General features: G+C 32.1%; 1 protein-coding gene across 6 annotated transcripts in view; it reads left to right on the top strand.

Annotated features, from left to right (window-relative positions):
• The window catches only part of Spock3 (SPARC (osteonectin), cwcv and kazal like domains proteoglycan 3), a 417,403-nt gene that overhangs the window by 295,757 nt on the left and 101,543 nt on the right, over window positions 1–20,103 (top strand). For all 6 annotated transcript variants that reach the window (XM_027926978.2, XM_027926980.2, XM_027926981.2 and 3 more), the window contains one exon: window positions 8,970–9,084. In XM_027926978.2, coding sequence (XP_027782779.2) covers window positions 8,970–9,084 — 115 coding nt within the window. The remainder of the gene's footprint in view (window positions 1–8,969; window positions 9,085–20,103) is intronic.

Here is a 20,103-nt window from a genome sequence, read left to right on the forward strand (position 1 = left end):
TGGTACTTGTGTCAAAAACAAAATGGTCCTAAAAGCGTTGTTGTGTTTCTGTCTCTATTTTGTTGCAGTGGACTATTTTGTCTTTAGTTAGGCTTGTACCATGTACCTAAGTTTTTTTTTATATCTTTATGCTAACTTTTGAATTCAGGGGCTGTTTTAGTCAGCTTTTGTGTCCCTGTGATGAAAATACCTGCAAGAATAACTTTGAGGAGGAAAAAGTTGGTTTGGGACTCATGGTGTTCAGAGGTCTCAGTTCTTAGGTTTGGGTATCATAGATGAAGGGCCGACAGAGGAAGGCTGCTCAGCTCATGGCAGGTGGGGAAGACTAGACAAAGGGACACAGAAAGGGGCTGCAGGATGAGCTACCCCAGGGCACACGCTCTGTGACCCAACAGTCCAGCCATACTCCACCTGCCTGCTGTTGCCACCCAGTTAGGCTCATTCAAACTAAAATGAAAGGTCTCTGGTTTCCATCTAATAATGCAATCACTTTCTCTCTGAATGTTCCTGCATTGACAGGAACTTTTGGGGAACACTTTACATCCAAACCCATGAAATTTTTAATATTGTTTTGGTGGTTGTCCTTTGTATTTATGTATAAATTTCAGATTCAGTTTGTCAGTTTCTATAAAGAATCAGCTAGAATTATGATTTGGATTTTATTGAATACATAGATAAATTTAAAGAAAATTAATATATGGCAAAAGTTGAATTGTCCACTCCACACACTTGTCTGTCTCTTCATTTAGTTAGATTTCACAATTAATGTTTGGTTTTCTTCTGAATAGAGGCCTATAATGCTTTTTGTTGAATTTAAAACTAAGTAATTTTATTAGTGCTATTGTAAATTGAATTTTTATTTTTAATTGTTTTTAATATTTTGTCAAAAATTTTTTTCTATACTGATTTTATATGTTGCCACTTTTCTACATTTACTTACTATTTCTAGTGATCTCAGAATTTTCTGAATGTCCAGTTGTTCTCTATATGAAAAAAAATGCAGATTATCTCTTTGTTTCCAAATTTAATGTCTTTTATTTCATTACATTGCCTTATTGTTCTGGCTAAGTAGTGTTTAATGTACCTTCTTGCATTAGTCCCAATTAAGATAATCTTAGGCATTTTCACTATTAGGTAGAAAGTTACATATAGATTTTTTGTCTGTGAAAAAAAAAAATTAAAAACTTACCTTAAGGAAATTTTAACCTGGATTTCTGCAGCCTTCATAGAATAGAGACATGGAGTGCCAGTACCTTATGTTGCCAATATCTTATGCCAAAATCTTATGTACCACCAAAAGAAAGGATTTATACTAAATGCATGCACTCATGGAATTTTTGTATTAATTTTATTTCTTAAATAATAAAATATTTGCCCCTTAAATAAAATATCATCTTTTATAATATTTCACATGGTTTATAAGAGATTAGTTTCTCAAAATTTTAAAACATATAGAATATTCTTGAAAATACATATTCTTCAGAGAAGTATAATAATAATGACAATAGGTGTATACTAATTATAGCAGAAGTATTCACAATTAGCATTAGGTATATATTGCTAAAATAATTGGGCAATGATATCTGGTAATGTTCTAAGTATTTTACATATTATAACTTAACCTTCAAAGCAAACTTGTAAGACATATTGGGTAGTGATCCTCAATATTCAGATAACTGAAAGAAATCCCTAGGAGACAGGGAACTGAGAAGCAGCAATGCTGGAGTTGAAGCCCAGTTTAGAGCTCACACGGTTAACCACAGTGCTATACTTTGCAATAAAACTGCCAGCAAGATTCTAGTTGATGGATTTTATATGTGTGGATTTTAACTTCATGGTCTCCTTTTAAACATCAATTATTCATCATTTTTCCAGGATAAAGGAATCATGGGAGGTAATAGGAGAGATTTCAGGGAGTGATATACATTCCAACTCTTTAAAAACTTATATTGTAGGAAGGTAAATAGGTTATCCAATGTGCACAGATACCAGTAGCATGTTCCATTCTTATTCTGTTGGTATTAGTTATTCTAGCTAACGTAGTCACAGAATTTCTAAGAAGTTTAAAATCAATGTACATACATTCCCTTTGGAAAAGCTCATTTCTTTTGTCAAAGATGCACAACTCATATCAACAACAACAAAAGAATCTAAAAAATACTAACATTTTGTGAATGCCTAATATATTTAAATCAGTGTTCTAGGTTATTTATACAACATTAATAAATTAAATTAATGTGTTTAATTTTATATGCATTAATTTATTCCTTTAAGAATTCTAAAAGATAGATTCATTTGTTTTATCTACATTTCAAAGGTAGTCTGAAGCATAAAGATGTTTAATATATTATTAAGGATAGAGAACTGGTAAAGAGCAGGGATAATAATATTTTGTATCAGCATGAATAAAAACATGCATATTATAAAACTAATAACATAAAAGATTTTATATAATGGAGTGCATACATGATGTGTATTAATATGCTATATAAGTAATGAGGATACTTTGCTATAAAGATGCGATTTAAAAATTAATACAAAAAGGAATCATTTTTCTAAACAAGGAAAATGGTATACTATAAATAATATGTACTTTATAAACTTGTAATAATATGAATTATAAACTGAACACAAAAAAGATGTGGCTGTCATACTCTCTACAGTTCATTCATAGACAAATTACATTTTTTCCCACAATCTCTCTCCAGATTCAAGAGCCAACGACCTAAACAAATTCTGTAAACAATCAAGATATAGTATAGAAGTTCAGGTAGTTGGTAGTTCCTTGAGCTTCCACCTGCATTTTCTACCTGACATGAGGATTTAATATATATATACATATATATAGATATTGATATAGATATAGATATATATCAGGATGCATTCATGATTGCATAGATCCCACATCTTGATCTACAGGAGGCATCTGGGAATGTTACAGCTTCCAAAATAATTTACTCAGTGATTCACCTGACCTGAATGCCTTCTTATATCAACCTTTCTGGTTGGATACTTCTTGTACATGAAGAACTCCCTGAAAGGTAATCATAAATAATGACCCAGTTATCCCATCTATAAATGGGTAGCCAAGAATGGATTCATTTAAGAGAGATCTCCTGTTAAATGAGGGGTATCTGATCTACTGGTAGTGTTTCTCAAAACAGCAGAAGGACTCTTAGACCACTCCCGAGGCATAAGTCTACCAAACATTTTATTCAAAAGGGTATAATGCAGGAGCAACAAGGGCATTCTGTGGAAACTAGAGAGACCAATTATGTTCCCAAACATTGGCCTGTCTGAACCACTACCAGGGGCTCAGATCTAGAACTGAGTTTAAATCCCTAAGATTCTCTTGAACAGTCTGCCACATGGAGGGTCACAACAACCAGATATCAGCCTATGGCTGCTCTTAGGAGAAGTAGCAAAAAATCCTGAATAAGTGCAAGAACATACGTGCCCTCTTTCGGAACAATATTCAACCATCAAATTGTGTGTGAACAATGTGGAAGTTTGGGAGGTGGAATCAGAAATCTTTTTGAGTATACAACTTCAGAGACTAACCTCATCTAAACAATATCAGATTCTTGTAGATGACAGGGAGAATGGAAGATCCATTAAACACCTTGCTGATCATTACCTTATTTAGTAGATTTGGTGATAAAAGGTGCAGTATTGTCAGATTGCAAACTGTCCACAGAGACTCATGACCCAGATTAGTTTCAGAGGACATGATAATGGAACCAGAGTCACATGACCAAATGGGATACCAATACCATTACTGGAAAAAAAAAAAGTGTAAACAGAGATTTTCACCTTAAAGAGTTCATTAGGGTGGTGGCAGTCCCAAAGGTAGGGAATATGGCACAGCTTGCTAGATGGCTTCCTCACCAGCTTCTTGGTTTACCTTATAGAAAGGACCAAGGTAAAGGTCTGAGTGTGGAACATAGACTAGCCTACACCAAAATGCAGTAAGATACTATATTTTGGAGAAAATGAGCAAAGTCAGCAGTTTTTCTTCCCTGCTGGAGACAATGAGCCTTGTGGAGATACACAATAGTCCTAGGGAGCTTTATCTAGTGAGCAGGTCTTTGAACCTATTGGAGTTTATCAGCCATCCCTAGGTCAGAAAGACTGAGAAGCAGGACCAGTCTAGTTTGAGAAGATGGGTGTCTCAGAGAGCAAATTCTATCATGTGCTATCCAGTGAATTGGATGATATCTAATCAAATTGGTGAGAGCCATTTGCTTTACTCAATATGATGTATTACAATATTTTATAACAGCAAAATTAGATCCTCAAAATAAAATTTCAGATGGAAAAGGGAAAGTTTGCCTCAAGTAAGGTAGGTGTTATTCCTTGATGAAAAGAAGAGTTTACATGCAAGAAAACCATGTTGTAGTCTACACTAGACAGCAGGGTATTTTTAATGTTGTTGTTGCTACGTTGAACTCCCTGCTTGTGTTTATGTTCTATAATTCTAATACTTGTGTGTAAATAGTATATTTTGGTTGAGTGAGTGATTTGAAGACTGAATCAAGTCCTCCTTTCCTCCTCTGGTTGACTTTGCATGGGGAACACCAGCACGGATATCCCAAGAACACAAGTGGAGGAGCTTTGCAGGGAAAAGGAAAGCTGTAACAAAGTGTGATGAATTCTTTCACAGGAGTTCAGATCATGTCTACAATATTGCTACGTGAGGACACTGAAGAGATAATATTAGTCCAAGAATGATTAAAACGTAAATATGATACATGATATGATACATGACCTTCCTTATTTCGCAATTTGCTTTCTCGTTTGGCTAAAAGTTTTTATTGGTACAATAAGGAAATTAATATTGTTACTATTCCTTACCTACTAATAATTATACAATCCTTTTACATCAGAAGAACTATGAAATAGTGCTTGAATCCCTTGCAGCAATATATACATTTGATGAGTTGCATAAGCTTTCCAAACTTGTAGTTCTATTGGAAAAAAATATGCTTATTTTATTTGAATTATCAGGAAGTAATGCATCAAACTGCTCAGCATGGTGTTTGACTTATAGTAATGCCTTGATGAAAGCAGGTGGCCCTTAACTGTGTAGTTTGTTGTTTGAGCTGATTTGTACTCTCTGAATAATTAGGTACCTGTAAATGATAGAGTGTTTATACCATTGTTTTTATTTTATATGGATTACCTTGGTGAATACCAAACAAAATTTTTCTAAGAGACATATGAACAAGTTGTTGAGAGTTTAGTTAATCTTTTCATTGTCTTGAAGTAAAACAGTGTCTTATTTGGGCATTCCAATCCTTGCATTATCAATATTTGAGGCCAGATAATCCTTTGTTCTGGCAGTGTGTGTGTATTGTGGGAGGATGGGGGACTATCCAGTGAGTTGCAGAATGTGTAGCAGCCTATCAGGCCTCCTTAATAGATGCCAGCAGTAACCTTCCTACCCTCTGACCCTAGTTGTAGCAACCAAGTATCTCCAGATGTTCCTAGTCAGGGAGAGAGGACTTATCCCCAGCTGAGGACTTCAGGTCTTAACCATCTGCCAGGGCAATGGTGATCTTGGAAAATGGTAACAGCAGCCTTTCCCAGTGTCTAATGTGCCTGAGAGTTAGAATCTTTTCTGTATGCTGCAGATTTCTCCTATTGTAATATCATATTTTCTTCTGTTTGATGCTGCTATTAAACAAATGACTATAAAGTAACTTTCTGTGAATTGTGTCAAAATCATTTTGCAGCCTTATTTTCCACAATAATGCATAACTTGAGTGCTCTGAGTACTTAGGGTCTTAATCAGAGATGCATTAATCATGCCTTTCTCTACATTATTTGCATTTTTTGGTAATTATAGACTAATGAGCATGCCCTTTATGTGATATTTTAGCTCACTTATACCTTGATAAATATTTCAGCTTTGTGATAATTAAGTAAATTGAACATTATAAATTAGAAATGTAGTCAGTGGATATGGCTAAAAAATATTTAAAGTTAGCATCTTTTAAAAAAGAATTTTAATATCCTAATATCTTTTAAGTAAAAGTCTTCATAAATAATTTTTGTTTCCAAAATTGATTCATAAGTAAATAAAACAAAGTGTTTTTTTTAAATAACAGGAAGCTAAATTCATATGATTATATAAACAGGGTATAATCTCTGATTTTTTTTTTTTTTTGCTCTTTACCTATGTGCATAGAGAAAAAGTTGTTCAATAGACTCATTCTAATGAAAAAAAATTGTTTCATTGGTAAAGTGACATTCTGTGAAGCTATGATTTTATCACATCCCACAATCTTAAGGACAGCATTGAAACATTTAGTGGTAATTATGCCAAAGAAAGTTTGCTGAAAAGTGAAACTTTATAAAGAAAATTTAGTTAATTTTAATAAATATTATACTCTTCTTATAAATTACATTTTTAGTGCTAAGAATATCTAAAAATTGAATTATCAACCCTCAATCAGAAAATGATTCTTCTTTATACTTAACCAAATTTTATATTTTTGTGTTCAAATATTACACTTTCTCATTTTTTATGTGAAAACAAAATAAATCTGACATAGAGCATCTTCAAAGGGATCTGTCATTTCAAATGGGAAAATCTAGTATTAGCACCCAGCACAAAAATGCATGCCTGAAATTCCCACAAATTTGGAGGTTGAGGCAGAAGGATCACAAGTTCAAGGCCAGCGTCAACAATTTATTGAGACCCTGTTAAAAATTTAAAAAAAAATGAAAGTAAGTTAGAAAGGCAAGAAGGAAAAAGGGCTGGGTTGTAGCTCAGAACACCCCTTGCTTCAATTCCCAGTACTAAAAAAATAAATCATAAGCTGGAATTAATATTGACTTTTACTTTTGTCTGCTCATAAACCAGTCAAAATCGCCTTTGAATTTTCCTTAAATTAAGTCACAAGTCCAAATTTTCATATGACCATGTCCAGGGTGCTGAAATAATAAGAGAAGTTACAGTAAAGAATATTAAGTCTGAAAAGTCTCAAAGTTTCAAGCAAGTCATTTGGCTTTCATTAAGCGCTCATAATTGCTTAAATATTTATTTCTATTTTTAATTAGGTGTTGGGCATTTTTAATTGCCCTTAAAGTCTGTCATGCTTTTACATGAGGAAATCATTTTTTCAGTTCTTGAAACACTGGTTGTTCATTTTAAAGACCCAATATTCTGCTAAAAACATCTTCAAACGGCTTAATTTTTAATCATTTGTTGCAGGGGTATTCAAGAATTTTGCTTGTCCACTGAAGAGTTATTTGATAAAAAATAAATAAAATGTTGTAGAATGTGAGTAATCTGATTACTTGTTTAGAGCATTCAGTACTTCTTGATATCAGCTGAATCTAAATTAAATTAGTCCTGGGGGCATTTGCCTATTGGAGCCAGAAAGTCTACTTTATTTAATTTTAAAATAATTTGCTCTGAGTAAATTATGAGAGTGCCACTAAAGAAATCATATTACTTCAGAATTAGGAAGATCTATTTCTTTTAGCATAGGAAGACAATTATTGCCCCTTAAAATATGGAGTAGGTTTAGGATTTTTTAAATCCTGTCAAATGTGAAGTTAAAAAAAATATTCTCTTAAGAAGGAATTAAAAATACTCAGGCTTAAAATTCTTCAAAGAATAATGTTTACAGAGAAAATCAAACCACATCAAATCAAAACTAAATTAATATATAAACAGACTCATGTGCCATAATATTTTTATTATTTTATTTTAATTCCAGTCAGCTTTTATTAACATTGGCTGAGATTCTGGTTCAGGATAGCTAATGCACTGGGAAGAATTAGCTGTCTGATTCTTAGAACACTGGAGATTCAGTGGTATTATCCCAATTATCATATGTGACAATTGAGATGAAAGTATTTTTGAAACTAGTCCTATGTGCCACAGTTAGGAAATGGCAGTCATGAGATCCAAATTTAGGAGTCATGCTCTTTGTCCTATATCTTTCACTTAACTTTTCCCATAATATGTATAATAAAATGTAAGTATACTACTGTCACTTTCTTAATAGTTTCTAATCTTATCGTAATATAAGCACTTAAGAATGGTATTCTATTCTTTTTAGTAAAACAAGACAAATAATCTCTGAGACTTGTAGATATATTCTTATTTACATCACATTATGACTGTACATTTGATCGAATGTGGGACATATAGAAAATTCAGTTCAAAACCATTTGTATGTGAATATAAAAATGTCACTAAAAAAGTCATCATACCAAAAAATATATGAACTGTATACATATACATACCATGTCATAAATATGTACTCATGTACATATACATACCATATCATAAATATGTACTCATGTACATATACATACCATGTCATAAATATGTACTCATTTTTTAAATTTTATACATAATTATGTATACATTCCCTGTGTCTATGTGTACATGTGTGTATGTGTATTTGACTGTTGTGGTATCTTATTGTTAAGTCACAAGTAACGACAGAAGTATTTCCTAAGTAACTCACTCGTGAATTGATTTTGGCATCTTTTGTCATTCAGAAATGTGCATTCATTGATTTATCCAGTTGCCATGTCCATACTTAGCATCCAATAACAGAGTTCAAATATAAACAAGCAACTAACACCAATATTATATTTAAAGGAGAACTCATGATATTCTAAGTTAAGTCATCTCTCTGTCCATTTGATTCTAAAGTTCTGAATTTGGTTCATTCAACCGAGCTGACAAACTAGGCATAGCTTTTAAGACTGCTATATTTCCAAGTGACTGTTCTCCACAATGACCAAGGTAACTGCATTTCTGCCTCTTTCATAAAATAATAAATACTATATGAGTGTGTAAAAGTGCACCTAGTATTGGAGATATATGTAGAAAGGTTTTCAAATTAAATGCATAACAACTTACTTTTTTCTTTCTAAATATTTCCTGACTTTCTGCTGAAACTAGATGTATTTGATTTAAGTATTTTTCTCTTTTTATACAGTGCAAGCTAGAATATCAGGCATGTGTCTTAGGAAAGCATATCTCAGTCAAATGTGAAGGACGTTGCCCATGTGCTTCAGATAAGTCCACGAGTACAAGCAGAAACGTTAAGAGAGGTAAGTGATGAACATTTATTTGTAGCTTTATATTTCTTCCAACCTATTAAAATGTTTTGCAATAAGTGACATTAAGTGCAGAATGAAATTTACTCTTATACATGGAGCTAACAGTCATTATGTCTATTTTTCTACCTTTTTAGCCCTGTTTATTATAGCAAATAATTGTTTTTATATTTTTGACATTTCTTATCAGAATAAGTAGAAATCTACAGAAAACCATTTCTTTTCAATGTGTTTACCATGTGCCTTCTATAAATAATTATGTATGAAATGTGTCTTTTAGGTCTTGCTCTGTTTATTTTTATACTTATTTATTTCTATCATATATTGTGTAGGTATAATTTCCTATAGAATGATTTCATAAATTAAACACTATTTTCTTGATTTGACACCAAATAAACTAATTCTGTGAGCTTAATTTAATGTATGTATTATAGTATAACTTTTGAATTTTCCTAGATTATTTTATTGTAGTTTTTATGGTATTATTTATATATTTGATAATTTGTCTATTGATTTATTTATTTGGTACTGGAGATCAAATCCAGGGGGCACTTAACAACTGAGACACATCCCTAACATTTTTGTATATTTCTTATTTAGAGACATGGTCTTTCTGAGTTGCTGAGGCTGGCTTTGAACTTGTGATCCTCGTGTCTCTGCCTCCCAGGCTGGGATTCAGGCATGTGCCACCACACTTGGCCTTGTTGATGCTTTTTAAAAAGCCTCCATGGCTGTTAGTTTCATTCCTCCACAACTCTAGATAAAGAAGGTAGTGAAGGGAATAGATGTTTCTTTAAGTCAAAAACTATTTTACAGATCACTATCAACATTTTCCATGTATTTTATAACTCTCCGACCCTTGTAATTCAAAAATATCATGGGGTGCCTTCATTGTGGTAGAGAATTGATTTTTTGCCTTTTTCACCCTCAAAAACTGTGAATAATAGATATGTAGACTAAAAAAAAAAATGTGTAGTTAATGTGAAATGCATTCAATACACACTATACATTTTGTTGAACATGGTGTTCCAGTCAACTTTCCGTTATTATGGCATTATAGCTCAGATAATTAATTTATAAGGAGGAAAGGTTTATTTTTTTCAGAGTTTCAGAACTTTCAGTCCATGGTGATCTGACTTGATAGCTACTGGGCTTGTAATAGTCCTCCTGTTTATCATGCTGGGAGCACATGGCAAAGGAGCTGCTCACCTCTGGGTAGCCATGAAGCAAAGACAAGGGGCCAGAGTCCCAATATGCCCCTGACCTAACTTCCTTCAAGGCCTCCCAGTGCCCAATTCTTAAATGTTCCCCCACGTCCCTATCATGCCACAGGCTAGAGACCAAACTTTTAGGGATATTCAAAATCTAAATTAAAGCACTTGCTAGTCCATGTTAAAGTCTCAGAATGAATATTTAATAAAGGCATCTAAACTTCAATTGTGTCACTTATATCAGACTTTACTCAATGAAGTTATATTTGAAATTACAAATTTAAAATTTAAAAAAAAAGTGTCATGACATTACTTTTAGCAGAGGAGACAGTGAGGTTCGTTTGTCCAAAGTAAATTACATAATTTGCAAACAACTGTTAAGTTAGTGATAAAACTTGAGGTCACCAACAGAATGAGACTGACTGGTGGAAAGGGTGAAGTGGTCTTCTAGGACCTCTGATCTTTAATCCTCACTTTTGCTGCCTCACCTCAGTGTAGGGTCATCTTCAGAGCTAGATTCCTTCTGTATTCCCTCCTCTGTCTCCTGGACCTTCTCTCTCCATCTTAAGCCCAAATAAGGATTTCCAGCACCACTCTGAATCTATCAATCATCCCCCACATGATTCAGAATCAATTATAATTTTCCTTTAGCCAAGATTCTTTGATGCTTGAAACTTCCTGATCCACACTCCCAATTTAGACATTGATTGATTTGAAGAAACAGTGGAATACATTTTCATCTGAAAAATTATAGGCATGAAATAAATCCTAGCATATTTGATATCTATGTTTCTCTCTTTCACTGGGAGCCTTTAATAACATCTGAGAAGTAGCTCTAATAAATATATATTTAGGATACATCATGGTTCTTCAATAAGATTTCTCTTCAGTAATATTTCCTGCTTTCAGATTACTCATGAATGGGAACATATGTTGGAGATAGTATGAATTTATCATAATCTTCTAGCATTTGTATTAAATATTGGAAGGTAACACATATGAGGAGAGGACCCTTGTGAATAAACAATAATTATGTTATTATTTAAGTTTTCTGTACAGTGTTTATGTTAATATGTCAAGAAAGAAACTTTTCTTAAAGTCTTATCATCAGGGGATAAAGATCATTTGTGTTCAATTGTGCGTAGAAAAAGAGGCAAGAGGAATTTAAACTAATCCTGCTCTGACAGATTGTCAGGGCAAAGTAAGTACAGGATTTTGCTAGCTGCTGTGGGAAAGCAGTGCAGAAAATTTTGAATGTCATTTCTCCACAGTGCCAAAGGCCAAGAGACAAGGGAAATGTAAAACTGAGTTCCAAATCATTTCTAATCTTTCAACTGTCATTTATATTAGAAGCATGTCTTAGGTGAACTATGCAGTGCAGGAAATGCTACTTGATATTATCTCTGTTCTAGAAGAAGAGGGGAAGAAACAACCAACAATGAAATATTTCTTAAATCTTTCTGGCTTCCTCCATTTGAGGTTAAACTGACACCAGAGTATGTTTTCACCTTCTTCTTTGCAGAATGAATCCTTAAAATCTGCTTGGACTGCAGTAAGACTAATAAAAACAGATTTCCTTTATAAAGAAAGTAGAGGAAAATTAAGTTCTCCTCCATTCTCCTAATGTATTCCATGATGTATGTGTAAAATAGGTTCATGTGTCTATATCCAAGTAGCATAACTAAAAACAATATAATTTACGTTTCTTATGATCATGGATTCTGATCTTTTAAAGTACATAATCCTACCATTCTTCAATCAGAAACTTCAAGATTTCTTTCATAAATTTCTTCTTCTTTTCTCTTTCCCTTCATTTAGAAACAAAACTACAATCTTCAGTACTGCAAAAAAATAGTGTTAATTAACAAAGAACAATTTTATTCAAAGATTACTGACCTTTCAGCTGATTTTTTTAAGTTCCCTGATGTTTTTATATGGCCAGGGAAATATAAGATTCATAGTTGTGAGCATGGACTATGAATAAGCCACTTTCCACATACATATTTAGCAATTCTAAATCATAAAAAGAACTTACAGAATCAAATACCAAAATAATTGGTAAAGACCTTGGAAAGGATTTATATTGTGGATGGTAAATCAAAAGAATTACCTTAGACAAATCTTAATTGTTCACATGGCAGTGATTTACAAACATAGTAAACTTAAGACTTAGGCACATCTAAAGTGCTCCCTTTGGTCACTCATTTGATTGGTTAGATGCAAGAGTTTATTTTTAATTGTTGTTATACTTATTACAAATTCAGATTTTCCCAGGTGTGAAATATTTTTTCTTGATCCTGAGTTTTATATATCTCATATTTTAGAATTTTATTCATTGTAAATAATGTCACTTTTAATATTTTTAATACTACCAACATGCATCTAAACACACCATCACACTCCTCAATAATTTGAAATGCCAAATTTCAGTGGAAGCAGCCATCAAGAACAAAGACAATACATAAAAGATTTCAGCAGATCAACTGAGTGAAAGGAATAGAACATAAAAAGGAAATAGATCACAAAAGTTATAGCACACATTCAAGGAAATCATATGTTCACTTGGTTCTTGGATGCAGAGTGCTTTTTTAGGGAAACATGCTGCAACCATTGCCAGAGATGAAGGCTCTGGTTTTAGTTCATTGAATTCAGACACACGAAGAAGTTTAAGGTCTTGAAAGAATATTTCCCAAATATTTTCTTACTCTTACTATGTAACTCTTCTATTCAGGCAATTTCGTGTTTATTTGTTTGGGGAAGAGGTAGGAAAATACATATTCAGGTGTTTCAGAAAGAAAGTAATCATCTCTCATAAATAATAGCAGACATAGAAGTAGCATTTAAATAAAATGGACTAACTCTGAATTGCTGGAATAGAATTCACAAGGCTTGGAATGAATATGATGGACAAGGAAATTAATGTATCAAAGATAATTCTTGAGTTTAATAAGGTGATTTATGCATGCTAACACAAATGTCTAGTTTATCTTCCTGAACTTGTGAGTCATACTGTTTCTCTACCTTCACTTTTTTGTACAACTCAAGGTTCCTTTTACCAAGAGCTGAGAAAAGGTAAATTGCATATTTCCCTTTATGCCTTATTTTCTAGAGTATGAGAATTAAATAACTGTTTAATCATGATTCTATTTATATATAAACTACACTTGCTCCAAATTTTGATTAAATTTCTTTATTTTTAACTATTTTTTCATACTTTCTATCTGCATTGTGCATTATTATCCTATAAGGTAGCAAAAATTATTGTTTATAATATAGATTTTAAAATCATAGTTTTTCACTGATGAACATGTATATTTTGGCAATATATACATATATATTTAAGCTTATAAGTCATAGTTTCTTTTATTACAAAAACATTGGAGGGTTTTCAACTTTTTCTATCATTCATAGTATTTATATATTTCGAGAATTTGTTGTATACTTTGAAATAGCTTAGCAGTGTAATTCTGTAGCCAAGAAGTTATTGGTTATTTTCTTTAATAAACCTGACACATTCTTTCACATCTATTGGCCTTTCAGTATGTGTTGTGTGTGTCTGTGTATATGTGTGTGTGTTGCTTCTTTTATTATATTAATATAAATTATATTAATTTATATTTCAAATGAATGTCCATTTTTGAAGGTTTTAAATGTATTATCCAAAGTTGTATATGATATCAATTTGTAATTAAAAACACCCTTTCTAGGTCACAAGGTTTTTAGGAAATATGTAATAGACTTTATAACTCTGAACTCATTCATTAACACCTGAACTTACATTCTTCACTGTTTAAGCAATTTTACATTTGGTAAAATTTAGATTTTCTTAAATTCTTTAGTACTTTGGGTTTGCTAATTAGTTTGTATCAGAATATGGTTTTACTAAAATGCATAGTTGACACCGTAGAAAAAGACTAACACCAGTATGCTAATATATTCTGGCAACATGCATACATAAGTACAACTGATTTTTATTAGCTTTAGAGAATTGTAAAATTAAATAAATTTATTGAAAAGTGTTTCATGATAATTTACAATAAAATAAATGTTAAATTTTTAGAATATTTATTCTTGGATTAAAGCTAATTTGTGTTCCAAAACAGAACATAAACTGAACAAAAGTACATTTTAAATGTGGAAATTGTTAGAGCTATTCCTTGAAGACTATATTTTGTGAAGCTATTCAAAGGATTAATTTAGAATTTCACACAAATATTTTAATTTGCACATAAAATTACTGTGGGATTTTTATCTTCCCTATAAATTCTAGCCAGAATCATTTTATTTTAAGCTTATGCACTTGCACGTTATCAGATATGAAAGTAGAAATCCCCCTATTTTAATTATTGTAGCCCTAAAGGACTATTTATACTTATTCTTTATTCAACTTCTTTCCAATCTTTATTCTTTCATATCCTTTGAGGATAAATGCTTGAAAAATGTAGTAGAAGCACTCTTTTAAAAGTAGCAGTCATAGTCACAGTATTTGATAAGAACAAATCAGAACTGACTCACACCCAAACAAGACCAAGGCAAAGAGTAATAGTAGTGGCCTGTTGGTACCTAGTAGATGAACATTAAGTTTAAATAAAACCCAAAGATGAATTCTGGAACTTGATGTTTCTGGGTTTCCATGAATAGGTTGAAATGCATTGAGTCTAATATCCATCAACCCTTTTCCTGAAATTCACATGTGTACGTTTTTTGAAAGAGCACATAAAATTACAATTAATGGAGTGATGATATTTCCAAACTTTTTCTAAGTTCTGATCTGCATCAGATTGATTTAATGATGAATGCTCTTGACAGGTTTTAATCTTAAACTAGATACCACATTCCTTTCATTTCATTACATTGAAATCAAGAAAACAAATAAATAATCACATACCTCAGATAAAGGCACAAAATTATCTATTTCCAAGAATATTTCAGTTTTTGTGTTTTGGGGACCAAAAGTCCTGACAAGAACTATTAGAAGAAAAAAAGTTTATTTTGGATCATGGTTCAGAGGTCTTAGTCCATAAATGGCACACTCTATTGCTCTGGGGCCAAGGTGAGGTAGAACATCATGGTGGAAGAGTATGGAGGAAGAAAGCAGCTCAGGAGGTGGCAAGGAGGAAGCAGAAAGAGCTTTGCTCACAAGGGACTAAATATAAACCCCAAAGGAACATTGCCAGTGACCTACCTTCTTCATCCACTCCCAACTTGCCTACATTTCTTTCATTGTCTTACACATGAGATTTTGGGGATATCTCAGATATTAACCATAAGAACTCATGCCCACTACCTGCCTTTCCACTCAATGCTTATGTGACAATGAATATCATCTCCATAGTAAGTCGTATTGACCTCTATCAATATTAAATATTATGGAAGGTATTAATGTTATATGTGCTATTCCACTTCTAATTTAGAATATATTAAGTTTTCCAACTCTGTCTAGTGAAGTCAAATGATTTGTATTTAGAAGATCTCATGTGGAACTTTTTTGGTAAGTGACATAATCATGAAATATATTTCATGAAGTGTAGCACCACATACATTTTTAAGACTGTATTACAGTTTATGTCATTTATAAGTTTTTTTACAACACTGTGGGTGAGATTTGAGGTGTCCAGTGATAATTTAAAGCCTCAAAATGAGAAAAGGACAGTACAGTATCTGCATAGTCTCATGAAGACATTGTTGGTTTGTTATTTAAGAAATAGAAAAATACCTACAGATTGTCCATTTTAAATTAAAAAAATCCATATTTTGTGGAGTAAACAAGAAAGCTTAAAGCCAGTTGGAATCAAAATCAAAAAAGTGAGAATGCATTCTTTTTTTCTATAATACCTATTCAAAATGAGTAATTTAATCTAACTAGCCACCCAGAGCAATACTACGCTATACTTCTTTGTTTTATAATAATAATTTCTGAATTACTATTAATGAATTTATTGAATGAATCATTTTATCTTAGTAATAAACAACTTTTGATAGCTAATGATTTGTCAAATTATCTGCTATTTTGTAAGTGTCTAAAATAAGGAAATATATAGATACAATCATGTGTTGTTTATATTGGTAGGTTAAAGAATGTTGAACTATGTCCATGATTTTCTTTAATTGGAAAAGATAACAAAAATAAAAATCATATTTCATTTAATTCCACAAAACTCAATAATTTTAAAGTCACAATTTCAAAGTGTTCATGTTTTTCTGAGTTTCATTATAATTTATACTTTTATTATTAGTTTGATAAGCTTATTTCACAAATATTTTATAAAGGTCTATGGATAATTCATAATATAAAAAGGAGTAATAATATATTTAGTAAATAGTAGAACAAAACAGTCCTCAAGGGTTTTCAGTGAATACAACAATTATGAGAGAGGTTATACATGCAGTTTTGAAAAGTTTGAGACATGTGGTAGTAAAATATGATGGTTCAAGAGAGAAAAAACATGAGCAGATATGAGGTTAGTAGTAACTGCGGCTGGAATGATGGTGACTAACATATTGGGGATAGGAAGGTGATAGATGAGGGACTAAAAAAAATGTGTAGGGAGCTAAATGGTTGGGACTTGTTTGATCAAATATAGGAAAGAAGAGGTGAATTAATGGTAATTCTTGAAAAGACTGTAGTGATAAAACTGATTAAAAAATTTTTGGAATGTCCATATGAAATAGGAAGGATGTTAAGTTTGGTATTGGACACTGTGTGTGTAAGGTGCCTGTGGACTACCATGTTTAGACACATTATATATCTAAGGTTAGAGACCTAGGTTGGAATCAACACAGTTAATAAATCAAACCACTAGAGTGGATAAGATCTAATGATGTGCAAAAGTGGAGGAACTGGGTGAGTTTTCTCTGGAAAACTGACATGCTGTGTTAGACAGCTTTCCATTGCTGTTACCAAAGTACTTGAGAATAACAATGTAGAAAGGAAAAGTTTATTTTGAGCTCACCATTTCAGAGGTTCAGTCCATGGTCTGGTGGCTCTGATGCTCTGGGAAAGAGATGAGGCAGAACATCGTGGCTTCAGGGCATGGCAGAGTAGTAATATCCAACAGGTACAGAAGAGGGGGGAGCCAGGGGGCCAAAATACATGGACCCCAATGACCCATATCCTCCAGCCACACTCATCTGCATACAGTTAGTACTCAGTGAAGCATTACTCTCAAATTTATTGATTCAGAAAATATATTAATCCATTAATTCAGTTATAGTTTTCATAATCTAATTACTTCAAACATTCCTGCTCTAACACAGGAGCTTTAGTGAGACAACCTCACATCCAAACCATAACACATGCACACACATTGAAGAGGAAGGAGAATCTATGGAGGACTTGATGGAATTCAAATGAGAAACAGAACTCTTGAATACAGAAGCAATGTTCAGTAATATAAAGCCTGAGAAATGACCACAAGTATTTCCAGTTAAAATGTCAGTTACAACCATAGAAAGAGCATCTAGTGTGAGTTAAATGAAATAATGTAAACAAATTACTTGGCATATATAATATTCAATAAACGTTATGTCTCCCACTACAGTTTGTCTCCCATCCCCAGCATATAATTCATTTCCACCACTGTGGAGGGGTTGATTGAACAAAATATAGATGTCAAGTATGAGAAAGTGAAGACTATTTTCGGAAGAGCAGTTGACATTTGAGGAAATGAAAACTCAAATAATTAAAGGACTTTCCTTCAATTTAAATAGTTACCAGGCTACCTTTCTAACTTTTCCTAGCCTACCCTCTGTATATTTTTTTCTAACTTCAAAAAGTCTGATTTCAGGCCAGACTTGTGACTTTTATAAACTGTTTAAATCCCTTAAATAGGTTGAACTTATCTTTTTAGTATTTTGAAAGTAAAAAGAACTGGATTAAAAAAAAAAGAACTGGACTTATGTCATTTAACCCTCATTGATATAAGCTTGACACTCTTTTAGTTACTTTACATGTATTATTTCATTTAATCCTCAGAAACTCCTATGAAGTGTATGCTGCTTGTATACTCATTTTAGAAATAATTCGGTTAACACACAGAGAAGTTATTTAACCAAGCAAAAGTAACACAGTTAAAAAGTATTAGGGAGAGAATTTGAACCTATCCTGGCTGACCCTAACTACATTATCAAGCTAGCTCTTCAGAGTTTCTATTCTATTAGATCATATATGCTTTTTCGCTAAAAAAATATATAGCTTTGATGACATGTGTAAAATAATTTATAGTATATATTACGTTAGTAACCAAGCAGAGATATATAAAGAATGATATTAGCTTTTAAGGGTAAATTGAGTGCAAGCAAATAGTTATGCACATATATTTTTAAAAAAGCAATGTTAATCTTGTTGTGTTACTTGTTGAAAGTCTAAGATTTAGTAGCTTATGTCAACTATAATCTTGGCCAACTCCTGAGAGTGTATATTTTCTGGAGCCAAATTTTCATAAAATATTACATAATAAAGTTTCTGAGATGCCAACAAGGAAGGATGCAACATTTAGCTTTCTTTTCTTAATGTATTGTTTGTATCTTCCCCTGCGGGATTTTTCATGTTTCCAGGGTGATTCACGAAGATCATTATGGTAGTGGTGGACAACTTACTTAATGTGTTACTAATTAATCTCTCACATATTTTCTTCTAAATTACATTAATGCCAATTTTCATTTATTTTTGGCAAAATGACCACTGTTTTTATTAGTTTTACAGAATCACTAAAATCAGGAAAACATAAAATCATTTGAGATGATATTACCAAAAATCACAAATCTGTTCAAGAATTCAATACATTATTTCCCCAAGACATTGCTAATAATGAAAGCATAATACATATTCCTAAACAAAAATGACTTAATGAGAGAATTTCCACATTATTATGTATTCTGAATTTGGATATGAAACAATTTTATTTTCTCAGTGTCCTTTTTATCATGTCTTTTTCTTCTTTTGTATCCTCACCAAAATTTGGTATTTAAGCACCCTTCTTGATCAAAATTTATGTCAGATTTTCTTAAGAAGACAATATTTATGTGGTTTTATGTTGGATTTTTCTGAAAATGAGTTCTCTAGTTACTCTTTCTTTTTTGTAATGAAAGTTTTTACTGAAATTTGACAGTTGTATCACTATAAAGGAATTTTTTCAACAGTAATAACAGAATTCAACTAAAGAAAAATAAGTCACCAATGAATATTTATTAATAAACTGAGAAAACAGCCACAGAGAAATATATTTCTGAATCACAATAAGTGAATTTTAAAATGTCTCCCAAAGATTTTGAATTTAAGTTTCTGTATTTCAATACTTCAAAATAATTTGTGTATATGGTAAAACACTAAGTAGTTCAATGAGATCAACTGTAACCTGCACCAGCCCCTAAAACCCTACTTTATTGATTAGAAGGAAGCGTAGAGTTTCTTATGTCTGTAAATAATTTTATTGCAATGGGATATACTATGCCATGGATCTATGTCCATCACCAATACCTAGTTCCAAGTGATGTACCAATAAAATGACAATATCAAGATCAAAGAGATCCTCTTTTTACCATTATGAGTTGCTTAAAGTTGTGTAAAATTTTAATCTTGTATTTGAGGATTTTTTTCTGATTTGACTTTATTTGCATTTATTTTATCCTGAATTCAATCCTAGGCCATGTGTTTTTGTTTCCTGGGTTTCTTAATTCTCTCCACAGAGTTTCTAAATAGCTCTCTTTTGTTCCTTGTGTTTTTGTTTTGAAAGAACCATACACCATTAGTTTATTGGTATGTGCCTTATATACTGAAGGATTGTTTCCCAAATCTGATGCT

This window comes from Marmota flaviventris, chromosome 3 (genome assembly GCF_047511675.1).
Source record: "Marmota flaviventris isolate mMarFla1 chromosome 3, mMarFla1.hap1, whole genome shotgun sequence".
Taxonomy (NCBI): Eukaryota; Metazoa; Chordata; class Mammalia; order Rodentia; family Sciuridae; genus Marmota; species Marmota flaviventris.